Here is a 23,451-nt window from a genome sequence, read left to right as displayed (position 1 = left end):
TAGGGTTTGCTGTCAGTGCCGACAAGGAGATTGACACTGACAGCCAGCACCTTTGAAGCTGTCACCTGACATCGTAATGGCATCAGTAGTCAAAATGGCCTGTGGGGTTGCGGGAGGTCAGGACCCAGCCTGCTAGCTGGAAAAGGTTCCTCACTCCTCTGTATAGAGGGGCTAAAGGGGATTTTGCAAGATATGGACACAGCATGGAGGCCACTGCAAATCATTCCCCTTGATGACTTTCATCCATCAGGGATGTATCTGTTTGCTGTGCTGATCAGGGAACATTATCCACACCACTATAGAACTTGGACATCCTGTGATTTTTGGAAAAACACTGAACAAATGTGTACAAACGTCACAAATGGCCACTTAAAGTGACCTTCTCATGGTGGGTGAACTGTGTGCCTGGGCCAAAAACAAGTAAGAAAGATATTGAGCCAAGTGATAATTGTGCTGTAACATCAATTGTTTCATTAGACAGGTAATCCTGTAAAATTCAAAGGCTCGCATAGAATCCTCTGACAAAATCGATCCTAGACATTGTAATTAAACTTGCTGTGCCTCTGAGCTGAATGAAAGTTATTTTTTTATCCTTGATTTGAATTTTCTGCTTGACTGCCAGTGTATCTTATTACGAGGAATATGTAGTTAGAAAACCAAGGTTCGTTTTCAGCAAAGGTTGCTTGTCTCCTCCCCACCCTGTTGGGTGTCTTTCCCCCCACCCCCAGCAAGAGGTGCAGGTGTGCGTCTTTGTGTCTGTGCATTAAATGAAATTTCACACCACCTGTAAAATTCAATTCAATTACCATTAAAACCATCAGGCTCTCAGAGTCTTCAGCTCCCTGTCCCCCAGAGGAAATAGAAAGCTTCTCTTAATTATGTTTGTTAGTAATCCAGAATAGTAAAAGATCTGCAATCTTTTTATTTGAGTCATCCAACTTTTTTATTTTTTATTTTTTTTAAGGCCGCAGTTCTAAATATACTTCCTAGGGAGAAAGACTCATTGAACTCAGTCAGATCTACCACTTTGCAATCTTGAATTGAGCTACAATATTGCTTAGGGACACGGGTGGCGCTGTGGGTTAAACCACAGAGCCTAGGACTTGCCTAGGATTTGTGATTGTAATTTCTGCACGCATATGGGCATCAGGCTGGAGTCCTCTCCCCACACATTCTACATTCCAAGCAAAATAGACAGGATGGGTCTGATCACTTTTATACCATGGGAGCAGGATGTTCAGCTCTGGTAAACATCAGAACTGGGATTGAGGGAGAGTAATGAAAAGGTCTGGGGAAAGCCCATGATCCTTAAAAACTGAATTACAGTTAACATTCAGTGGGAGGGAATCTGCTCACCTCTCAGGCTGAGCATTCCCTAGCTGTGCGCCCATTGCCCTGGCACAGGCTGCTTGATGCTTGAGACTCCTGGAAGATTGAGATGATGCTCTAGGTCAAGGATGGCAACAAGTGGCCCTCCATATGTTGTTGGACTGCAACTCCCGTAGTGATTGGCTGGTGTTGGCTAAGGCTGATAGGACCTTGAGAGCCACTGCTTGTCCATCCCTGCCCAAATTGGCACCTCTTTGGTTCCAGTGAGAGCCAGTGTGGTGTAGTGGTTAAGAGCGGTGGACTCGTAATCTGGTGAACCGGGTTCACGTCCCCGCTCCTCCACATGCAGCTGCTGGGTGACCTTGGGCTAGTCACACTTCTTTGAAGTGTGAGCCTCACTCACCTCACAGAGTGTTTGTTGTAGGGGAGGAAGGGAAAGGAGAATGTTAGCTGTTTTGAGACTCCTTCGGGTAGTGATAAAGTGGGATATCAAATCCAAACTCTTCTTCTTCTTCTTCTTCCTCTTCTGCTGTCCCCTTCTGCTTCTCTACTTGCATTGGCCAAGTCCAGGTGTGTTCTAGCAGCAAGAGACAGGCAGGAAATTATACTGATAGGGAGGCATTCATTAAAGGGTTAGACTAAGCTTGGCAAAACCTAGGTTGAGTTTCGCATTCAACCACAAATCTCACCAGGAGACCTTGGGCAGATTGCTCTTTCTCAGCCTAACCTACTTCGCAGAATTGTTTGTTTTTCCTCTTCCCAGTCTATCCTCAGTGTAAGCCACCATGGAAGGTGGGGAGGAAAGGCAGAATATAAACAGTATAGAATCAGTCTGAGCAGAAATGAAAAGGTGCTGGGGCGTGGCAGTGAAAATTGGAGGTGGCCTTAGAAAGGAGCCTGCAGCTCTTTTTTAAAAATGCTCTGTTTCCATTTTCTGTATTGATAGCTATAATCAGAGTCCTCATGAATACCCTCAGTCCTTTTCCCCCCTTGGGGTACTTAAGAGTACGTGGTATTGGCACCTTTTTTCCTAGAAGAAAAGCACTGGTTAAAGGTGTGTCACTTACTGTAGCAACTTAATGGTGAATACAGACACCTTTTTTCTAGAAGAAAAGGACCGAGTACCCCTCAGCCTTAACATACATGCATTACCTAGTCTAAGGAGAGTATTGCTGTTGTTTTCTCCACATGGCCACCACTGCACGCCATTAATGGGAATTTATGGTTGTGACTGGGACCCGGGTGGCGCTGTGGGTTAAACCACAGAGCCTAGGACTTGCCGATCAGAAGGTTGGCGGTTCGAATCCCTGCGACGGGGTGAGCTCCCATTCCTCGGTCCCTGCTCCTGCCAACCTAGCAGTTCGAAAGCACATCAAAGTGCAAGTAGATAAATAGGTACCACTGTGGTGGGAAGGCAAACGGTGTTTCCGTGCGCTGCTCTGGTTCTCCAGAAGTGGCTTAGTCGTGCTGGCCACATGACCCGGAAGCTGTATACCGGCTCCCTCGGCCAATAAAGCGAGATGAGCACCGCAACCCCAGAGTCGATCACAACTGGACCTAATGGTCAGGGGTCCCTTTACCTTTCTTATGGTTGTGATTGATGCAGCCTCATAGGGAGAAAATGGATTGTATTGGGGACATTAAATGTTTATTCTGAAACATTTTAAAAACACCACAGAAAGGTGTCAACTGCACAGATTACTAAAAATTCACAGTGTCATTAGCATTCATCAGCTGTCTTCAGCAGATGGCAATATTAACAGAGTAGGAAGCATTTGTTGAAGAATGTCAAGAGGGAGATGAATTGGGAGGATAATAGGCAGAAGAAATTGTTAGAGGTACTGGCCTGCCTGTCAGAGACAGGATTTGATATATCTCAGCAGGAGCTTCCTTCCCTTTCTGTGCAGTTCTTACTCACCACCACAAACACTGGTGTCTTCGCTCTGTCTTACTGTGGTCCCTTTCAAATCTCTAACCTTTAAGAACAGAAGCAGCTAGTCACTCATTCCCAGGAGTTGTTCCAATGGGCACCAATTCCAAAGGCCTCTTCATTCTTCAAGCCTTCAACGGACGCCAAAAAGACATTAGAATGCCAAAGGCTAAAGACCCAACTCCTGTCATTGCGTGGAACTGACCTCTTCCTGTGGTATGTAGGAGTAACAGAGAAGACAGGAGGTTGGATGCAGGTGAGCTGGGCAGAAGCACGCTGGCAAGCATGCTCCAAGCAAGCTGCTGGCTAGCTCTGCCAAGGCTCCTTTTATTTGCAGAAGTCAACAATTGGAATTGGAACAATTGGAAACAGTAGTGAAACCACCCTGAACTTAACATATTTCCACCTAACCACATTTCCAGCATTAGCAAATACACGTGTCAGCAGGTGTTTCCCTCAGGTGTTTTCCCCGATACTTGATTACGTCTGCGTCCCTGGTCATGCTCCAGCCAAGCGATATGTCTAACAAACAAATTCTGAGAGGACAAATGGTCAGGGGAAAAAACCTGTTTTCAAGCCAAGAAGGCAAAAGGTCAGGGAGAGCAGGCTTAATGCTCCTTGACACACTGTTACATGTCTGGTGCGAGGTTTGCCTTCGCAAAGCGGAGCATCACCTCCACAGTGGTACAGTGGTACCTTGGTTGTTGAATAGCTTGGCTCCCAAACACTGAAAACCCAGAAGTATGTGTTCCAGTTTGCAAACGTTTTTTGGAAGCTGGACTTCGACATGGCTTCCACAGCTTCCAATTGAGTGCAGAAAGCTCCTGCAGCCAATCAGAAGCCGTGCCTTGGTCTTCAAACTGTTCTGGGAGTTGAACAGACTCTCAGAATGGATTAAGTTTGACAACCAAGGTACCACTGTACTGTCGTAGTCTCATTGCTGAGCATCAACATGCAGAGCTCAGTGGAGTGGGAGACCAGCCAACCAGAAGAGTCTCTGAGGTGTACTTGCCTGGAGGCAGACACAGCATCCAAAGTCTGGTCCAGTCCTATGGTCAGGCAAACAGCAATTCCATGTGGCCAGATGATCCAGGGGCCAGGGAATTCAGTGTTCATGGGGTCAAGGGTCCAGATGAGCAAGAAACAGCAAGGTAGAGCCATGAATTGCAAGTGTTGTTACCAGCATCTGACTGCTGTTGGAAGTTCTGCTTAAGAAGGCTGAAGCCAGCTGGTTCTCACCAGCGCCTTCTCCTCTGAGTTCTTGAAGGCTGATGGGTGGAATCACTCTGCCTTCTCCCCCTTCAGGCTGCTGTTCAGCAAGTGCAGGATGCCCTGTAGTAAGTGGTTGGGTGTATAGCGGATGAGACTCTCTTGTAGGTATCCTGGTCTCAGGCTGCATAGAGCTTTGTACAGCAAAACCAGCACCTTGATTTAGCCTGATGGCTAATTATTAAGCTGAAACACGGTAATTGCACCAGGGCCATCTGTTCATTTTCATGGCAAACAATGTTTCAGAGGGTTTCAGAGTTATTGTTTTGGATTGTACAACTCCATATCTGTTTATAGTCGACACAGTTTAAATTGGATGTTCTGTGTATATAACTTGTATATACTTTGGATGCTCTTCCTCTCTCTCTAACTTGAAAAAATACAAAATGCTTTCTTTGCTTCAGATGTACCCTATAATATAATTTGTGCATGATTCAGTGACCGACAGCTATCTTTCTCCTGAGCAAATGAAAACTAACTTTCATCGAGAACAGATGAGCAAATCTGCTCTTGCAAACTTGCCATGCCCCATGCCCTGGTGTTGTTTCACAGATAGGAAGGAAGCACTGTTTCGTGGCCAAGGGTGTTTTGTCTTAAATAATTAACATTTTCCCAACAAAGCTCTGAAGATATGAAATTGTACATTCAGCACCAGCTTTCAATTATCTGATTTTAAAGTGGTCTGTGAGCAGCTACAATTCTGAACAAATGTTGTTCAATATTTTATGGGCTTCCATATGCGTTTTCTGCACAAAAGTAATACTGGGAGGGGGTTTGTGTAGGATCCAAACATATTTATTATTTATTTATTTATTTATTTATTTATTTATTTATTTATTTATTTATTTATTTACTGGGTTGTACTTTTGACCAGAATCCCTGATGTGGTTCCCAACACAAATGTAGCAGAAGAATTAATGACCCTACACTCAAGAAACAAAACAGTTGGCTGCCATCTGCTAGTATCTTTTCTCACTCCAGTTTCTTTCCAGCGATCTCCCTCCTGGGGCAGTTGGGATCAGATGGTCCCATTGTGGGAATGGATAGTCGAAATGAAGTAGGAGCAGGCATGTGGAGATGACTCTGCCTGCCAGCTTCTCCTCATTCCCTAACATAGGGTTGATTTTACATGGCAATGGGGAGTGAGGAAAGAAGCCATCTGATCTAGAAGCAAATGTCTGCTCTGGTATCTTCAGCTGCTCCGTTCCACTGTTCGATTCTTTCTCTATTAGTGTTCAATATCTCTGAGTTGAGGGAGGAGACTCTCTACCAAAAATGTAACCAAAATAATGAGTAATCTTCTTTTTCTTTGGTGATTACTCGAAGCTGAGTAAGATTGTGTTCCATAAACAAGGTTTCAACAGTGGATTCGTAAGTGACTGTGAAGGCCGATTCTGGATCCACACATTCTTCCACAGTGGGGACACAGGTTTCCAGGCAGGAGTTGATCACGGTGAGGGTTTGCCAAGTGTCTTCCTCTTAGCATGTTTCTCCCTTTCACCCTGAGTTCAAGTGTCTTCAAAGCCCATGACACCTTTGGTAAAGGCTGTGTTCTCCAATTGGAGCGCTCACAGGCCAGTGTTTCCCAGCTGTTGATGTTTATACTACATTTTTTAAAGATGTGCCGTGAGAGAGTCTTTAAACCTCTTTTGTTGACTACCGGCATTATGCTTACCATTTTTGAGTTTGGAATAGAGTCGTTGCTTTGGAAGACAATAATCAGGCGTCCACACAACACGACCAGTCCAATGAAATTGATGTTGAAGAATCATGGCTTCAACACTGGTGATCTTTGCTTCTTCCAGTACACTGGCATTAGTTCACCTGTCTTCCCAAGTGATGTGTAAAAATTTTCAGAGACACTGTTGATGGAAGCTTTTGAGGAGTTGGAGATGGCGTTTATAAGTGGTCCATGTTTCACAATAATTGAGTGTTCTTATCCCACCCCTGTTTAGGCCTTTCTCCCCACACACTTTACAGTGAGTATGGACTTATAAATTCCACAAAAACTTCACTTTGTTTCATTGTCTTTCTTATAATAGGCCTCCGGATACGCTTGTTCAATTTTTCACTCAAGCTGCTTAGCTGTTTGTTGTACATAGTACGAGTGCTCCTGGATGATCCATCTCAACAACACGGATGGTAATGTTTTCTTCTTTTATTTGCCTTTCAAAATGCTTCATAAACTGTTTCACTCAACAGTTTATGCTCCATAAATGGTTTCACTCATCGCTGAGCTTTAATTGTGCATCTGTAGCCGCCATAGGCATAGTTTAGCTATAGGCTAAACTGTATTAGCTATAGGCATAGAATTTACTGTATGTGGGTGGGGGAGCAGAAAGTACAAGAATCTTAGAAAAAAACCATCACCAACGTGTGGTGATGTGGATAAATTGCAGAGGGACAGCATATTTTAAGACCATTTATTGCATTGCCTGTCGTATGTCTCACAAGAACACTTGCGGCATTCTCAGCACAGGTAAAAGAGTTACAAACCTTTTAACGGAAGGGCTTTTCACATCTGGAATGTGTGCATTGTATTTAGGTCACTATTATTGGCCCTTATTAATTTTTACTAGCACGTTGTTTCAGATATGTGAGTGTTCCTGAAGAATTTCAACTGTGTGGTTTGAGCAAACCATATTCTGCCCAGTTCAGATAAAATTATGGTGTGAGCATGCAAGGGAAGGACGCGGGAGCACAGGGTATGATGATAGCTCATATATTGCCAAACCGTTTTTGAGCATTATGCCTGAACTAGTTCACTTCCCATGGCAGAATAGTAATGGCGCAGGCACAAGTCATTTAGTAATTCCAAGCTTGGCATTAATAAGACTGGACTTGCCAAAGCTCAGTAGGCTATTTTGATAGGACTTTAACATGTGTAACTGTGAAGAAATTAAACTGTCTGAATGCTGTCTTTTTATTATTCTGTTCCTCTGAGTTCACATACAACTTCTTCTGTCTTAATGTGCTGCTTCGTAAAAGGGGAAGACCTTGTCTACAAAAATTGTCAGAGATCATTACATCTCATTGATTGCCTCTTATCTTCTTGTTTCCTCTTTGGCTTTCCCTAACCATTTTCCTTGTGTCTTGCCTTCTTAAGAGCTTTCAAACATACAGTCTTCCTTTTAATCATGTGCCATTTTAGATTATTGCTATTTTATTATTCCAATGTCTTTCTCCAGCCAGTTGCTCCAATGCATTCAGTGTGTCTCAGAATTTCTCCCCTTGCAGATGTTTCTGGAGGAGTTGTCCAAGAGATAAGAAAGTAGTATTTGCACATTGAAATTAGAAAGAACGCAACAATTATTGAGGCTTCAGTGGAGCTGTGCCCCCCCCCCCATGAAAGGGGAAATATAAATGGCAATACTGTGTGAGGGAGTACCTATTCTCTTTATTTCTGAAAGTGGGACAAATTGGGAGTGAACGGTACTTCTTAAATCATGGTTTTCATTGAGTTGGACACACAACCTGAGAGTGGTTTGGTTAGTGGCTACAGCCTCAAAGGGCCATTTCTAAAAACAGAGAGTTTTAAGGTATGGCTTATAATACAAAACAAAGGTGGAAAACTCTAATTATTTTGAACAGGTATGGTACTTAAGATGTGGCAAAAATTAGTGCCTTTTTTCTTGGATGTTCCCCTCACCACAATGTAAGTGCTGGTGTATTCAGCAAATTTTGTTTTTAATGCAGACAACAACAAAAAATGTTTTTTAAACAGCTTTTATGAAAGACATGCTCAATAATACATTATTCAATTATTATACAAGCATATATCAACAGAAAGAGTGTAGCTCAGTTGTAGAGCATCTATTTGGACACAGAACATCCCAAGTTTAATTTTTGGCATCTCCCAATAGGACTGGAAAAGACTTTCTGTCCTGGAAAACCACTGTAGTCTGTGTAGTCAATGCAAAATTAGATGGACCCAATGTTCTTACTTGGTATAGGGCATCTTCCTATGTTCGTGTTACTCAAAGTTTGTCAAAGTACTGGCTTTCTGTATGTCATGTCACTGTGGCTTTTAAAATAGCATGGCACGATATTTTTGGATAGGCTTACTCACCATCAGTCTGGCTAGGGTGATACTTCAAAAGAATTTTGAGGTGATTTTTTTTTCATAGGAGCCCTGAATTTTCTTGGGATTATTATTTTCAGCAGCATCTAATGGTACTTTCCTCTCCTTTCCTCTCTATTGCCCATTTGGGGTAATATAGAGACCAGTTTGATATATTCTGATATAAGTTGTTTCAAAATATATGCCATTATTTTAATGGAGTAGGCAATTTAAACAAATGATTCCTTGCATAAGTTCCCCCAAATGGTTGCATTCCTGAGGAACGTGCCTTCGGAGGCTGTTAGTGCTGTTCATTTTAAATAGCTGGCATATAAACCGAGCACTGTATAATCTAATTATAGCCACACACCAAAATTGTTCAAAAACTGACACTTAGTTTCATATTAAATCCTTTTTTTTTTTTTTTTTTTGGTTAGGAATAGCAAAAATTTAGTCATGTTGGCAGGAGGAATGGAGATTCCTGCAAATTACTAGGTATGCGTGGGTGTCCCCGTTCTGTGTCTGTTATTGTTCCCATGGACTGATTGTGCCTCATCTTCCAGCTCAACTTGGAGAATTTATCATATTAATTTCAGAACCAGCCCATGTGCACTTTGTCGCAGTTTTCAGTTCATGTCCTCTCTCTCCCCCCTCCTTCTTACAGGCTACTGATATGCACAAGTACATATCAGGGTTAGTGCTCAAATCACAGAAGCAAAACGATGCTGACCACATGAATATTTCTCTTTGCGTGGGGTTTTCATGTCTGTGTTTGTGTGCAATGGCAGTCTCAGAGGGGGAAAGGAAAGGCATGGGCTGCAAAGTCTGACAAATGGCAAAATTCAGTTGTCTGAAATGGCAAAAGTTATAGATTTTGTTTATTTATTTGGATAGCAGTTTGATAACTGATCTATGCAGCTCCACAACCAAGATCAAGCAATTTAGCCCTCCACATTCTGGAGAGAAATTCAGAGGAATAAAAATCCCTAAAAATGACGACAAATGACATCTCAGGGAAAAAAAGATGTTGGTTTTTAAAGGTGCCCTTTAACTCTAAGTAGAGGACAGAAAATACAAGGCAGAGGGTTTGGGGTGTTTTTGTTTTTGCAACAATACTGTCCGAACAGATATTGATACCAATATAAGAGAGATAAATATAATGAGGCTGAGAAAAATAAGAATAGACTTCTGAAAGTTCAGGTGGCTATTACATTGTTGGGTTGGTTACTTCCATTTTCCATTGAGCGTCCCTTTCTATGCATTTGTTATCCAACGCCAGCAGGGTAGCCTTTAAATTAGAGGGTTAAATTCTTGAATAGCTGCCTATGTTCCAAAGCAATCCTAAACATGGAATAATTATTATTATTATTATTATTATTATTATTATTATTATTATTATTATGTTATTATTATTATTATTATTATTATTATTATTATTATTAATACCCCGCCCATCTGGCTGGGCTTCCCCAGCCACTCTGGGCGGTTTCCAAAAAAATATTAAAATACTGTAATACAGCAAACATTAAAAGCTTCCCTAAACAGGGCTGCCTTCAGATGTCTTCTAAAAGTCTGGTAGTTGTTATTCTCTTTGACATCTGGTGGGAGGGCGTTCTACAGGGAGGGTGCCACTACCGAGAAGGCCCTCTGCCTGGTTCCCTGTCACTTGGCTTCTCGCAGTGAGGGAACCGCCAGAAGGCCCTCGGTGCTGGACCTCAGTGTCCGGGTAGAATGATGGGGGTGGAGACGCTCCTTCAGATATACTGGACCGAGGCCGGAATGGGTTCTATAGCAAGCCAGGATAGAAGAGGGGCAGGCAGGGATTTTGGTTTTTAGCTGCACCAGCTCCCAGTCATATCAGGACTACAGTGGTACCTCGGATTACATACGCTTCAGGTTACATACACTTCCAGGTTACAGACTCCGCTAACCCAGAAATAGTGCTTCAGGTTAAGAACTTTGCTTCAGGATGAGAACAGAAATCGTGCTCCGGTGGCGCAGCAGCAGCAGGAGGCCCCATTAGCTAAAGTGGTGCTTCAGGTTAAGAACAGTTTCAGGTTAAGTACGGACCTCCGGAATGAATTAAGTACTTAACCCAAGGTACTATTGTATATTGAGGGAAATGGCTTTGGATGCTGGATCTCTGCCCTGCCTGTATAGCAACCCAGTTTTGAGACCTTATGGTGACAAGCACCACGGGCTTTTGCATGCGGACCACCACACTTTCTGCAGCATCTTATCCCCATTCTACATTGCAGATCAGGGTCTGCAAATCCTCTTTCAGTGATGAAAATTGATGAAAGTGTCCTGTGTTAATCTAAAAGGGCAGCAGTTCATTTCTTTGGGGTGACTGTTCATGAGCAACAAGTTCTTTCATCAGGTTTATGAAGCAGACATGAAAATGATGGATACATACATAAGAACATCCGGCGTGGGAGGCAGGTTTATTTCAAAAGGGGAAATAAGAAAATGATTGTTTCATACAGTTAATTCAGTTGAAGGAAGCAGGATTCAGTGAGAAGGCATCAATGAGTCAGTCCATAGATGAAGGCGGTTCCTTTGCAGCTTAATTCCCAGGACATCTCAGGACATAGAATATAATTGTTTTTGGGTGGTATTCAGCTAAAGCTTACTCAGACTGATTGAAATAAATGAACCTAATCCAGTCATGTTCCTTAATATCAATGGGGTCTACTCTAAATAAAACTTGGCTGAATACCACCCTGTATTATTATTACAGCATTAAGTATATATATTATGATATTATTAATAGCATAAAAATACACATATTTTTCTAAGTGCAATATTTATTATACTTATCATTATTAGTTGTTCACTACAGAAGCACCCTGACTTAAGAGTCAAAAGACAGAGTAATAAAAAAAATGCAACAAAACCATTATAATGAGCGATAAACAGCAAAAGCATCATCCGCAGAAAACATTTCCTCAATAAGTAGCAAGAGCGTTTATCACAATCTGTCAAATGTATGGGAGAAGAGATACGTTTTTTTACCTGGCATTGCTACATGAAGTAAATGCTCATGCAAGATGTAATTCCAGTAAAATCAGCCTCTGGCTTAAATGAGGCCCATATTATAAATGTTACTCGTTACAGTGGTACCTTGGTTTACAACCATAACCCGTTCCGGAGGTCCGTTTGCAAACCAAAACAGGTTGTAACCCAAGGCGCACTTTCACCAATGGGGCCTCCAAAAAAAAATTGTTCGTAATCCCATAAAAATGTGTTGTCATCCAAAAGAAAAGGTTGCAAACCGGGACACGCACTTCTGGGTTTGCGTGTTTGTAATCCAAAACATGCAAACCAAGACATATGCAAACCAAGGTACCACTGTATTGTTACATGTTGTGTTAAGTCTTACACAATTGTTTGGCCAAACAGAGGAAGTCCTCTAAATTTGGAGAGGCTTTTCTCATTCAGCATTCTTCCGCCCCATTGGAAGAAAGCTCTTATGTCAGGGGAAGAGAACATTTCTTCTGGGAGAGAGGCACATTTGAATCCCACCCATTATTTTGTCTTTGATATATGTTCTGGAACATTTCCTACTTTTAATAGCATCACTAACTGTGGGGAGATGCAAAATGCTGTATAACAGTGCTAAACATTCCCAATCACTGGGAATCTTATTTAGTTACCCCTTTGAGTTACGATATTTCAGCAGGTGTTGGCCATGCATGTTCATCTTCACAAATGTGAAGATAGAAACTTACTGAACCTCAAGAAGGACTGCTGAGAGTCTCAGGAAGTTGATTATTTTTGGTGGCCAATGCCATATTTTGCTTTTCTGTGGAATCATAGCGTACACAATAACGGCACACTTTGAATGTTATGAGCTGGGAACAAGAAGCATTCTTCCTCTGGCACCCCACCATAAGGATGAATTTGGAAACTTTCACTTCTAGTTTAGATTAATTGCAGCTTGTTGTGTGGTCCTAACCAAAAAGCTAGTTCATCTTAACTGTGCGTTGTTTGGAGCAAGCAAAAATCAAAGCCATGGGATTACAAGGGTGCTTTGATTCGAAAACATGGTTAGCATTAACCATAGTTTAGGGTTCAGCCAACATGCTATTTGGAATTGGAAGTGAAACGCTAGAGCACTCTAGCGTTGGGAGACAGGGCGAGCATGGAAGCCCAAATCTTGGTATAGCTAATTCTCATCACACTAAACTATGGTTTTGCATGTTGTCTAAACCTGACCGTTGTCTTGACTATATGTATTAAATATCCCAAGTTTAACTTTCTAATGCCTTATTCTTTTTTTCTGATACCTTGTTTATTCTATCAATAAACGTTCCCCATCCTTAGTTGCAGTTCTTTTCCTGCATTTATGCTTAGTATCACTCCTTCTTCTCATATTTAACCTCTTTCCTTTCTCAGACAAGACATTATAGCATCTGTCCTGCATGCTATTTCACAACCATTTTTTAAAAAGTATTGTTACAGCTAGCTAATTATCTTGTCTGCCTTTCCTCTCCCTCTCCCTCCCCCTCTCCCCCTTAATACCGTTTTTGTTGTGCAATTACACCGTTATCTAAACGAAAATGGATTTTATATTTGGATGCCTGGTAGCAAGGAATTAATTTGGGGATGTTCCAGTCAGAACAACACTTCCAGCAAGATAGATTGGTAAGTTTAAGGCTGTATTTACAAGAACAGTGATATGTTTTGAGCTAAGATACAATAATACACTTTTCTTAAAGAATACACATATTGGTGTAAACAGGAACTGTGCTTCTGCAAGATGGATAGTTAGTTAGAAATTGTTATGCCGGGGAAAATTGGTCAGGAACATGAACCATTGGAAATTTGAATCCAGAACCCCCCACGATTCATCACAAACATGTATTTGGCACAAGCAAATCACCTTAGATCGTATGAGAGCTCAGTGAGTCTACAGCTGTGTTAGAACTAAACTAAGCTCTCCCAGGTTTTGTCATTTAAAGCAATAACAACAGGGTTTTTTTAGGTATGATTTTAATGGTTCACTGTAGTTTGAAATGGATAGTGAAGCCTTTGGAGAGTTTACTTCTTTGGGTTATTTCATTAATGAGTAAGTATTATTGATTTATCTATAAAAAATATTGCATGATAACTGCTGGGTGCTTTTTTCCCCAAGTCCTCTTCAAGAATACACTGGAAGTGCAATTAATCTTTCTTATTCCACTTCGATTATTTGAAAAAAAGGAGAGACAATCCAATTTTAGACTATTATTATTCTGCACATTGAAGATTTATTAAAATTGAAGTTCAGAAACATCTGGAGGGCCAAAGGTGCCTGATAACTGGACTAGAACTTGTCAGTCAGTTCCTTAGGTTTCTAGTGTTTGTTACGATATGAATTAAAACATTTATAGGGCATAGGGGGTGTAATTGTGTGTGGGGGGGTAGTTTTCTTTCCTATGGCTTATCTGAACCTGACGTTGGAGATGTATTCATTTTGTTACTGTAATTTAACAGGTCGCTTATCTTTTGGGTGAACAGAAGCTTACCTTTATGGGGATTACAGGTAATGTATGGCTTAAGTTTCATACAGCTCATTCAGATGTTGCTTAGTAATATTATCCCGGGGTGTGTGTGTGTCAGGAATCATGGGTACTTAAAGGAAACAACATAGAACGCTATTCAGTTAGCAAACCAAGGGATGTGTAGGAAAGTTACATTCAGAAAGCCAGGCCTAGTCTAAATTTCTTATAATGATTGAGATTACAATGGTTCTTACTTCTGAGTAGACAGGCAAAGGATCCCTCTGTGAAGCTGGTGTTCACAGATCCCTACACGCAGTCAGAGCATTTCCAGTGCAAGGATAAAGGTTGACAATTTTATTTCTAATCGAAGTCCTTTGCACCATGCACCGTCCTGGTCAAAACATGTAGCATGGAGCCCTCTGAAACTCAACCAAAGTTCTGGCCATGTTTTTCTGTCCACCTAAGCTGGGCATGAAGTTGCAGCTGAAAAGCTGCTAGCCTCAAAGAAAGTGTCTTGTATAGATCAGATTTTGAAATGGACTGCTGCTTCTTTTTCTTGGGAATGTACCTGCCTATCCAGTACACAAAAAGGAATATGAACTGCGCAAGAGCTATTGGAACAGTAGTATAGATTACAAGACACTAGTTTATAGTTGGGCTGTGTAAATTGCTGTCAGTTTTCAGTGTTCCATTTAAGAGATACATTTTCACTTAGTTCTGAAAGCTTGTAATAAACTGGACACTGTGACGTTTTTTAAAAAAAGAAAATAATTTATTTCTTTTTGAATATAGGCTGTTGGGCAGAATATTATCATCTCATTAGTTAGGGGTTTTCTCAGTCTTGCTAATCATGAGCCTAATCTACTATTATTATTTTCCTACGCACCTTTGAAATGCTTGAGAGCTGGGCAGCAATACAATGGCCTTCAGTTGAAAGGACAATTCCTTCGGGGATTTTTAGGTGGAAACCATCATCCACAATGTTTAATATGGCTTACGCTGCATTGTGCAATAATGGTGTTCCACCCCCATGCTCCATCACTGCCTGGTGATGGTGGGGGCATGAAACACAAAATTAATGTAGTCACAGGTATTAGATATTGGATATTACAGAGGGAGAGATGGGAATTAGATGTTGAATTAATCTTTCTGATGACATTCTCTCCCTCCTGCCCAGGAGACCCTGTCTGGTTCATGTGTGCATGCACATGTACATACCCATTTTGATTTTTGTGTATGCGTTACGGGTGTGGAAATGTGTAATCATGCAACACAACATCACTTTAGACAGGAGTTAAGAACAAAAATAATTGCTTTTTCTGATTTGCCTTTTCTTGTTTATTAAATTTGCATGTTTTGGAGTTGCTGCTTTGCAATATTTTCCATTAAAATTACTTCTACCTTGTAAATTTTAAAAATAAATTGTTAGTCATTCCTGGATACAGGCAATCATTTCCTAATCAATTAGGCGTGTGTGGTTTCTGAAATCAGAATTTTGTTTACCTGTTGTTTCCAAACGTTTGGAAAATTTTTGATTGCTTAGGCTGAATAATGCAGGTTTTTATTGTTTTCCTTCACCATTTAGTATGTTTATTGTTGTTCTAGTCTTTCATTCTCTTGTTTCTCATCATTTCGTACATATGGGATTTAGATCTTCCTGCTCAACAGCAGTTCATATAACCCATATACTTCTGGGAGTCTTTGCAAGCAAGTTAAGGCTGAACTGTTCAGTCCAGATGTCTATCATTACTTTTATTTAGCTTTTAAATAGTGAGATGAACCCATTTTTAACAGTTAGGTATGCACCATTAATTTAACACAGCACAATCCATTAGCTGAAGTAACATGTCCTAGTGATATCTGTGAGACTAGGAGTGGAGGGCAGGGAACCTTACATTTGGTTCAGGTCTAATGAATGTAGGATATTTATTCATCATAAAATCGGGGGGGGGTTCTGTTGACCTCTTCACCAACCCACCCATGTTGAAATTATATATGGGGGTGAGTTGCCAGGTTGCATAAGTTAGCCTGCTCCTTGTGGTGATGCACAAAGCAGCCACACCCCTTCTGTGGTCTAAACCACTGAGCCTCTTGAGCTTGCCAATCAGAAGATCGGCGGTTTGAATCCCTGCGACGGGATGAGCTCCCGTTGCTCTGTCCCTGCTCCTGCCAACCTAGCAGTTCAAAAGCATGCCAGTGCAGGTAGATAAATAGGTACCGCTGCGGCAGGAAGGTAAATGGTGTTTCCGTGTGCTCTGGTTTCCGTCATGGTGTCCCATTGCACCAGAAGCGGTTTATTCCTGCTGGCCACATGACCCGGAAAGCTGTCTGTGGACAAACACCAGCTCCCTCTGCCTGAAAGCAAGATGAGCACCACAACCCCATAGTCGCCTTTGACTGGACTTAACCGTCCAGGGATCCTTTCCCTTTCCCTTACCTTTGCATGCATTCTTAGATACATAGCTAGAGCTCTCCCACACAAGGAAGAGTATCTTACTTGTGTCAGGATCTCCTAACAAATGGACCAGCTTTATCCATGGACAGTCCTGGGCTGCCCATGAGATGTGCTTGCCTAAGCCTAGAACTGTTCCTTCTTCACCTCCTTCCCATTATTAGCAGCTGCCTATGCCAGGTTCACAGAAGATACATGCCCTTTTCTCGGGCAGCAGAGCAATAACCGTACCGCTCTGAGCTCTGGCCATACAAAGCAGTGGAACTGGAGCCCATTTTCCACCCGTGAAATTTGAAAGTCAAGGAGATTAGAATTCTCTGTCCTGAAGATGAAACATTTCTTAGTGCCAAATCACTGGGTGCTGGCAGCATATGATTCACTTCAACCAGCACTGATTTGGTAGAATCTGAACATTTTTCGGATGCTGCTGTTATTTTTATACGTTGACAACTCCTTATCTCGGTGCTGAATCTGATTATGCAATTGTTCAGGATGTTGGGTTTTCATTAGTAAGGGACATTTGTTTAAAATTAGAAATTCTCATGCTAATCTTATTCAAGATTCCAGACTTGGTGAGGATATGTTTCTACAATTGCCAGTCCACAGAATATCCTGTATTTATTGAGTGCATGCTGTTATTTTAGGCCACTGAGTTCTTTTTCTAGCTGTTTTGAAGTTAGTTTGAGATGACTGAGGCAAATTCATCTGAAAAACATTGTGTTTTGAGAAGATGAAAAGAACCTTTACAAGTCTTGAGTGTGAGAGCTTAAACTTGTTTCTGATATGTTTTTAAGTTTTGAACTGGCTACAACTTTTTTTTAAAGTGCAATTCTAGAAAAGCTGTCAATGACTTAAGCAACAGATACTGGATTTTTGAAGCTTCCTGTAACTAATGACACAAGGAATAGTTTCTTGTAGTCATGTTTTTCCCATAGGGCTTAGTGGTACGTCGCGCCAGGGCGCCAGCCTCTCAGGGGCGCCCCAGCAAGTGGGGGAGCTACGCAGCTTTGCCGGCGGCCTCCCCTTTCCCCGCATGCCTGCCAGCTGCACCCCGCCAACTATAAGGCTGGCGGGCATTTAGCTTCCCTCCCAAGCCTCTTTGGGGATCGCTCTCCTCCCGAGGAGGCATGGGAGGGGTGCAACTTCACTCCTAATCTTCTGCAGAGATTGCTTTCCCGCAGCGGCATGGGGGAGAATTGCACTCCCCCCGGATGGCTGGCGGTGCGCAGCTACGGCCATCCCAACACTATCCGTGGTAATTTGGGGGCGCTAAGTGGATATTTGCACCCCGGCACCACATCTGCTAAAGACGGGCCTGACAGGTCCAGCTCAAGAGATCAAAGGCTTTATTGAAAGCTTGCAGGATAGCTACTTCTCCCACAAATCAGCTAGTTTTGATTTACACTTATTGAAAGTTTGCCTAATCCTCGGGTATTATTGCACAAGATTTCACGTGTGTCTCATTTCTTCAGGTGTCGGTGGCTTTGATAAGTCTACTGGAAACAACACTCCTGAGCTATCTCAGCTATAAAGTAAGTATTTATGGCTACATTCTTCCATATCTAGAGAAACCTGGGGTTTTCCAGATCGCCTTAGATCCCAACCCCCATCATCCTCAGCCAACATATCTGCAGGTCAGGGGTGAAGATGGGCATCGTGTGGCACTAACCATACCATTAGACGGAATGAGGTAGTTGCCCTTGGCGATAGATGCTAGGGGAAAGCAGGGGCAGCCCCCCTTCTTTCTGAGCCCCCCCCCCCAATTATTGGCATCTGTTGGAGATCAGTTACGTATGTCTGCCGTAGGTCCTACACTAGTCAATCAGATGTACTCAGAAAGAGTGAGGTGCCATCTTGTTTCTTGCTTCAGGCAACAAAAAGTGTTAGACTGGCCCTGAAAGTAAGCCCCTTTCCTATGGGACAGTTCTGCTTCTGTCCATTAAAAGAAATGGGTTTGCAAACAGGTTTTATTAGTTGCGTTTAAAGCAGGGGTCAGCAAACTTTTTCAGCAGGGGGCCGGTCCACTGTCCCTCAGACCTTGTGGGGGGCTGGACTATATTTTTGGGGTGTGTGTGTGGAAATGAATGAATTCCTATGCCCCACAAATAACCCAGAGATGCATTTTAAATAAAAGGACACATTCTACTCATGTAAAAACACGCTGATTCCCGGACCGTCTGCAGGCCAGATTTAGAAGGCGATTGGGCCAGATCCAGCCCCTGGGCCTTAGTTTGCCTACCCATGGTTTAAAGGTTGTTAAAAGCAGTGTTGTTTCAAAGGTTCCAGCTCCTTGTGGATTTTTAAAATTGGAGTGCTTGGGGGTGTCCCTTAACATTGAGAGAAAGCTCCTGTGTGTTGTGGAACTTTAGCTAATGCCCCCAGTGTTTTTGCTGAGAGAGTTCCATTCCTAACTTCCTAATAGTAATTACCCATTCCTGGGTAACCAGCTGGAAATTGTTAATGTGCTTCTAAATAAAGATAATTAATTTATGTTTGTTTAAATTTGTAGCGTGAAAGAAAAAAAATAGGAGAGTTTCTTTGTATTTGTTTTAAAAAACGAGGTCCATTGCAAATATTGATGAGCCTGCCTAGCGTTGGACACAATCTGGTAGTTTTTCCAGTTAAACCCCCCCCCCCCCAATGTGGAGTGCAGCTGCATAATTTTGTAGTATGTCATTCACTGCGTGCATCACTCTGTGTGTCACTGCATAGCCCGCGTTGTCACTGTGCAAAATATTAACGGTTGATAGTGCTGTGTTTTTGTTTTTGCCTTCGTTTTTACAAGGGAAACCTATGGGAACAAGTTGTGCGGATGCCTTTCCTGTTGGAAATTATTAATGCTATCCCTTTCATAATTACAGTAAGTCTCATCCATTTAACACACAATCTGGGTTAAGTGTGAAGTTATTTTAAAGCAGTACAAATTCTAGAATTCAGGCTGAATGCACGATCCTGTAATTATTTCCCTTAAAGCTACAAGCTTCAATTAGTTGAATCTACTCACATTTTGATTGATTAATTGGTAGGCCTAATTTGAGTTGGTTGAAGCAAATTTTAATTAGTGGGGGAAATAATTTATTTTTGAGGCTATTTTCAATCTGATATAATTTTCCTCTTCTTTCTTCATTATTAAACATTTGGGTTCCCCCACCTCACAGCAACTTGTGCTTATTACATTGTTAATTTGGTTTGCAAGTATATAGCCTACTTTTGCTTTTTTGAAATGTAATAATTGTTCAGCACCTAGGGTCAAAGGGGGATTATAAATATTGGGCAGGATTCACCTCAGCAGCCCTGTCAGCAGAAGCTTCGTGCAAAAACTTTTGCTTGCACAACAATGCTTTTCCCTCTGCACCTGCCTAAATTGGTTTGGGGGAAGGGGCTGCAGAAACCTCAAAATGGCAGGAGGGGAGAGGAGAGGGAGGGTATCATTTCATCTGGCAAAGTGAGATTCTTCTTCAGGTGGAATGTTGGTAATAGTACAACTTTGAAGCCCACCCTATATTTCTCACATCTGTTACTATCTATTAAAAAAACCCATACAGTGGATGCCCGAGTTGCGAATGTGATCCGTGCAGGAGGCATGTTCGCAACCCGCAACCCGTGCGTCTGCGCACGCGTGGGTCGCGATTCAGTTCTTCTGCACATGCGCATGAGCCAAAACCCAGAAGTAACCATTCCGGTAACTTCTGGGTTCAGCGCGGTGCACAACCCGAAATCGCACAACCCGAAGTGTCTATAACCTGAGGTATGAGTGTACTTATATTGAAGTTTCATTACTATGTTCTTAAATCAGTTTAATTGATTGATCGCATAAAGCAGAAGTTTTCAACCTTTTGCAGTCCACGGCTCCCTTGACCAATGACATTCTTTCTGCGACACCCCTGTGGGGCTAAGGAGCTCAGTTATGGCACCCCTTGCCTACGCAGCTGGCAGCCCCTCACCCCTTTTCCAACACCCTCCCTTGTGGAGTGTTCCCTCAGCCTCCTCTCCTCTCCTCTCCCCTCTCCTTGGGAGTCCTCCAGACAGCTGCTGCTGCCCCTGATATCTGAGCTGCCCTTCCTGCCCCCAAAAGAGGTGTCTCCTCACACTGCCCCACAGAGGCCTGGGAAGCACCTCCTGGCCAGCCCCAGAGGCGCCATTACCTGGGGAGCTTGTAGCAACAAACAGTCATGCAAGCCTTCAGGAAGCAAAAACCCAAGAGGCCAACAGATGCAGGAGGGAAGGAAAGACGGCTTGTCTTAAAAAGCTCAGCAATTTAGGGGGTTTCCTAAAATAAAAAAGCAAAAAAATAAAATAAAAAGCTAAATAATTTTTGTGGTGTCCTGGTTTTTACTTTTTCAAATATGGCAACCGTAAGAGAGGAACAGAGGCCAGTGTTGCCCACGGCAACCCAGAACCATCATTCAAGGCACCCCAGGGTGCCACGGCACAGTGGTTGAAAGCCACTGGCATAAAGGGAAGTTATTTAAATGGTATAAATAAGTTATTTAAACAGCAGCATTTCCATGTGGACTGCATTAATCTCAGTTCACAAATGGTTATAAAGCGTTTGTGCACACATCTAGTTTGGCCCAAAAGCTTCCTGGTAAATGTGCTTAGTAGGATTCCATCTTTTCCCCCCGGAAGGGTGAAAAGAGAGTAGAACAAATATCTCAAAAGTTATCTCTGCTGAGGTAAATTCTTACTTGTGGCATTGCAATAAGGCTTGAAATTAGATCTTTTAAAATGAAACTACCGTTTCTGTGCATTCAGTGCAGTTTTACTGGCAAAGTTAGCAGAATACATTTAATGTCTTTCTGCATTCTCCTTCAGATTTTCTGCCCTGCGTTAAGAAACTTATTTATCCCAGTGTTTTTAAATTGCTGGCTTGCCAAACATGCGTTGGAGAATATGATTGTAAGTATAACAAAGGACTTATTTAAGAAAAATGACAACAAATTTCTGTACTTTTATCTGTACAAATCACAAACCTAGATCATTAGTCTGCTTAAGCCGCAACACGTAAATTCCGGCCTGTGAAGTGCCACTGAAAATGGATGGGAGTAATTTGGATTAAATCCAAATACATCAGGTTAATTGGTTTTTGAATTTCCATTCAAATGCTGAAGTAGTTTTATTGTTGGAATTTGCAGCCTTCTGTTTTACCTCCCTGTGGTTTACTTAGATTCACTTCTCAGGAAAACAAGTGCCTTACCTATATTTATAATAAAACTATTGGTCCAGCATTAATCCATTTGCCTCGCTGGTTATTTTTTTCTGGCTCCAGACTGTTGGAGCTGATGGTTTCTTGAGCAAATACCAACTATACTTGGCTCCTAATCCATGCTTAGCACTCTTTCTTGTTGGTTGCCAGTCCAAAAACATAATCCTTTACGTGCATACTCAGAAGTAAGTCCCGTTGAGTTCAGTGAGTATGTACAGGATTGGAGCCAAAGTTGTTATTTCAAAAGACTTTTAATCTGATTATTTGATTCTTTTAATTTAGACTGGTTGGTTTTACTGTAATTTATTGTTTCAGTTTGTATTTTAGAGTGATTGTTCTATTGATTGGGAGCTTTATTTTAAAAAAATGGTATGCTGGTTTTTGCTGTATTTCTTTGTAGCTATTTTGAATGCCTCAGTAGGAATGCAAATAAGATTTTATATATAAATAAAATGTGAACCTTTGCAGAACTGCAGTGCTTCAAAACATGGAATCCAGACTGTATATCTGCATATGAAATACTGACAAAAGTTGGATTAGTTGTGGTATATTTAATATTTAATATAAAAAGCATTTCTGAACATTATGCATCTCTTTTCTTTTAATCTAGAATGATCTCCATAGAGCCATCCAACGGACACAGTCTGCAATGTTTAACCAAGTTCTGATTTTAATATCTACATTGCTGTGTCTTATATTTACATGGTAAGTAGTATGTGGTGATGTTACTAGTAGTAATGTAATTCCGTTTTTACACTGTTTCAAGAAAAAAAGTTTTAATTACATTTTTAATAGGCATGTATTTTGTGGTAGCAAAGGTTTAGGGAAGGAGGGTGTTTATATGTTTGGTTGCAGTAGGAAAGAAAATGTCAGCCCTGCAGCTTATGTAAGGAGATTCCTCTAATCATCGAATAAGCAGGACTCGCTGTTTTGCAAATGATGCTTGTTATGTTCCAGAGAGATCCAGTTCAGAGAAGTCACGCATAGCACAGCACCCATTAAGACCCTTGAAAGGGGGAAAGCTATTTGTCATACACCCTCAACATGGGGGTGGAGCTAAATGTTATAAACAACCTTAGCTGGAACAGGCAGGAAGCATTTCGGAAGATCATTATATCTATAATTTGATGGTTTGAAGCTTCTTCCTACCAAACATCCGGAACCCCAAATGTGAAACTCGAAAAGCAAAATCTAAGACTTAGCTGTTGCTTTCTGTATGCACTTTGCACCGTACTGTTTTGCCTTTCTTTCTTTTCTTTTTTTTTTCCAATTTAACAATCCAATGAATCAATTAAAACATTCAAAATTATAATACAATCATAAAAGCCAAATAATCATGCCAAATTATTATTATTTTTTGGGTGACTTCCCATGCTCTGAAGTTTGGGGAGTGATGATCTAATATTTATACTGCATTTCTTAATTAGTCAGATAGTCCTGATAAACATTCCTGATGTTACTGTTTTGCATTTCTACTTATTTTATTGAAAATATGTGTTTAGTTCTGTTACAAGCTCTTCCACAGTACCAATAGGACAGTAGCCTGACCCATCTGCACTATATATTTAAAGCATTATCATACCACTTTAAACAGCTGCCCCCAAGGAATCAAGGAAACAGTAGTTTAAGGGTGCTGAAAGTTGTTAGGAGATCCCTATTCCCTTGACAGAATGAGAGTTCACAGAGCTTGCTGGGGAGAGGGATTAACTACTCTGAAAC

The 23,451-nt window shown here is 41.6% G+C and overlaps 1 protein-coding gene across 10 annotated transcripts in view; it reads left to right on the top strand.

Annotated features, from left to right (window-relative positions):
- KCNT2 (potassium sodium-activated channel subfamily T member 2) overlaps window positions 1–23,451 on the top strand; it is a 217,809-nt gene that overhangs the window by 80,369 nt on the left and 113,989 nt on the right. For 5 of the 10 annotated variants that reach the window (XM_083620253.1, XM_083620249.1, XM_083620247.1 and 2 more), the window contains exons 3-9: window positions 6,571–6,670; window positions 13,179–13,235; window positions 14,067–14,115; window positions 17,999–18,058; window positions 19,312–19,386; window positions 21,342–21,425; window positions 22,343–22,437. In XM_083620253.1, the coding sequence (XP_083476379.1) occupies window positions 6,571–6,670; window positions 13,179–13,235; window positions 14,067–14,115; window positions 17,999–18,058; window positions 19,312–19,386; window positions 21,342–21,425; window positions 22,343–22,437 (520 nt within the window). The remainder of the gene's footprint in view (window positions 1–6,570; window positions 6,671–13,178; window positions 13,236–14,066; window positions 14,116–17,998; window positions 18,059–19,311; window positions 19,387–21,341; window positions 21,426–22,342; window positions 22,438–23,451) is intronic. The other 5 variants (XM_083620256.1, XM_083620252.1, XM_083620255.1 and 2 more) reach the window with 2 other exon arrangements.

Source organism: Podarcis filfolensis, assembly GCF_964270895.1.
Source record: "Podarcis filfolensis genome assembly, chromosome: 6".
NCBI lineage: Eukaryota > Metazoa > Chordata > Lepidosauria > Squamata > Lacertidae > Podarcis > Podarcis filfolensis.
Note: the sequence above shows the minus strand (reverse complement) of the source record. Positions and strands in the feature narration are given on the sequence as shown.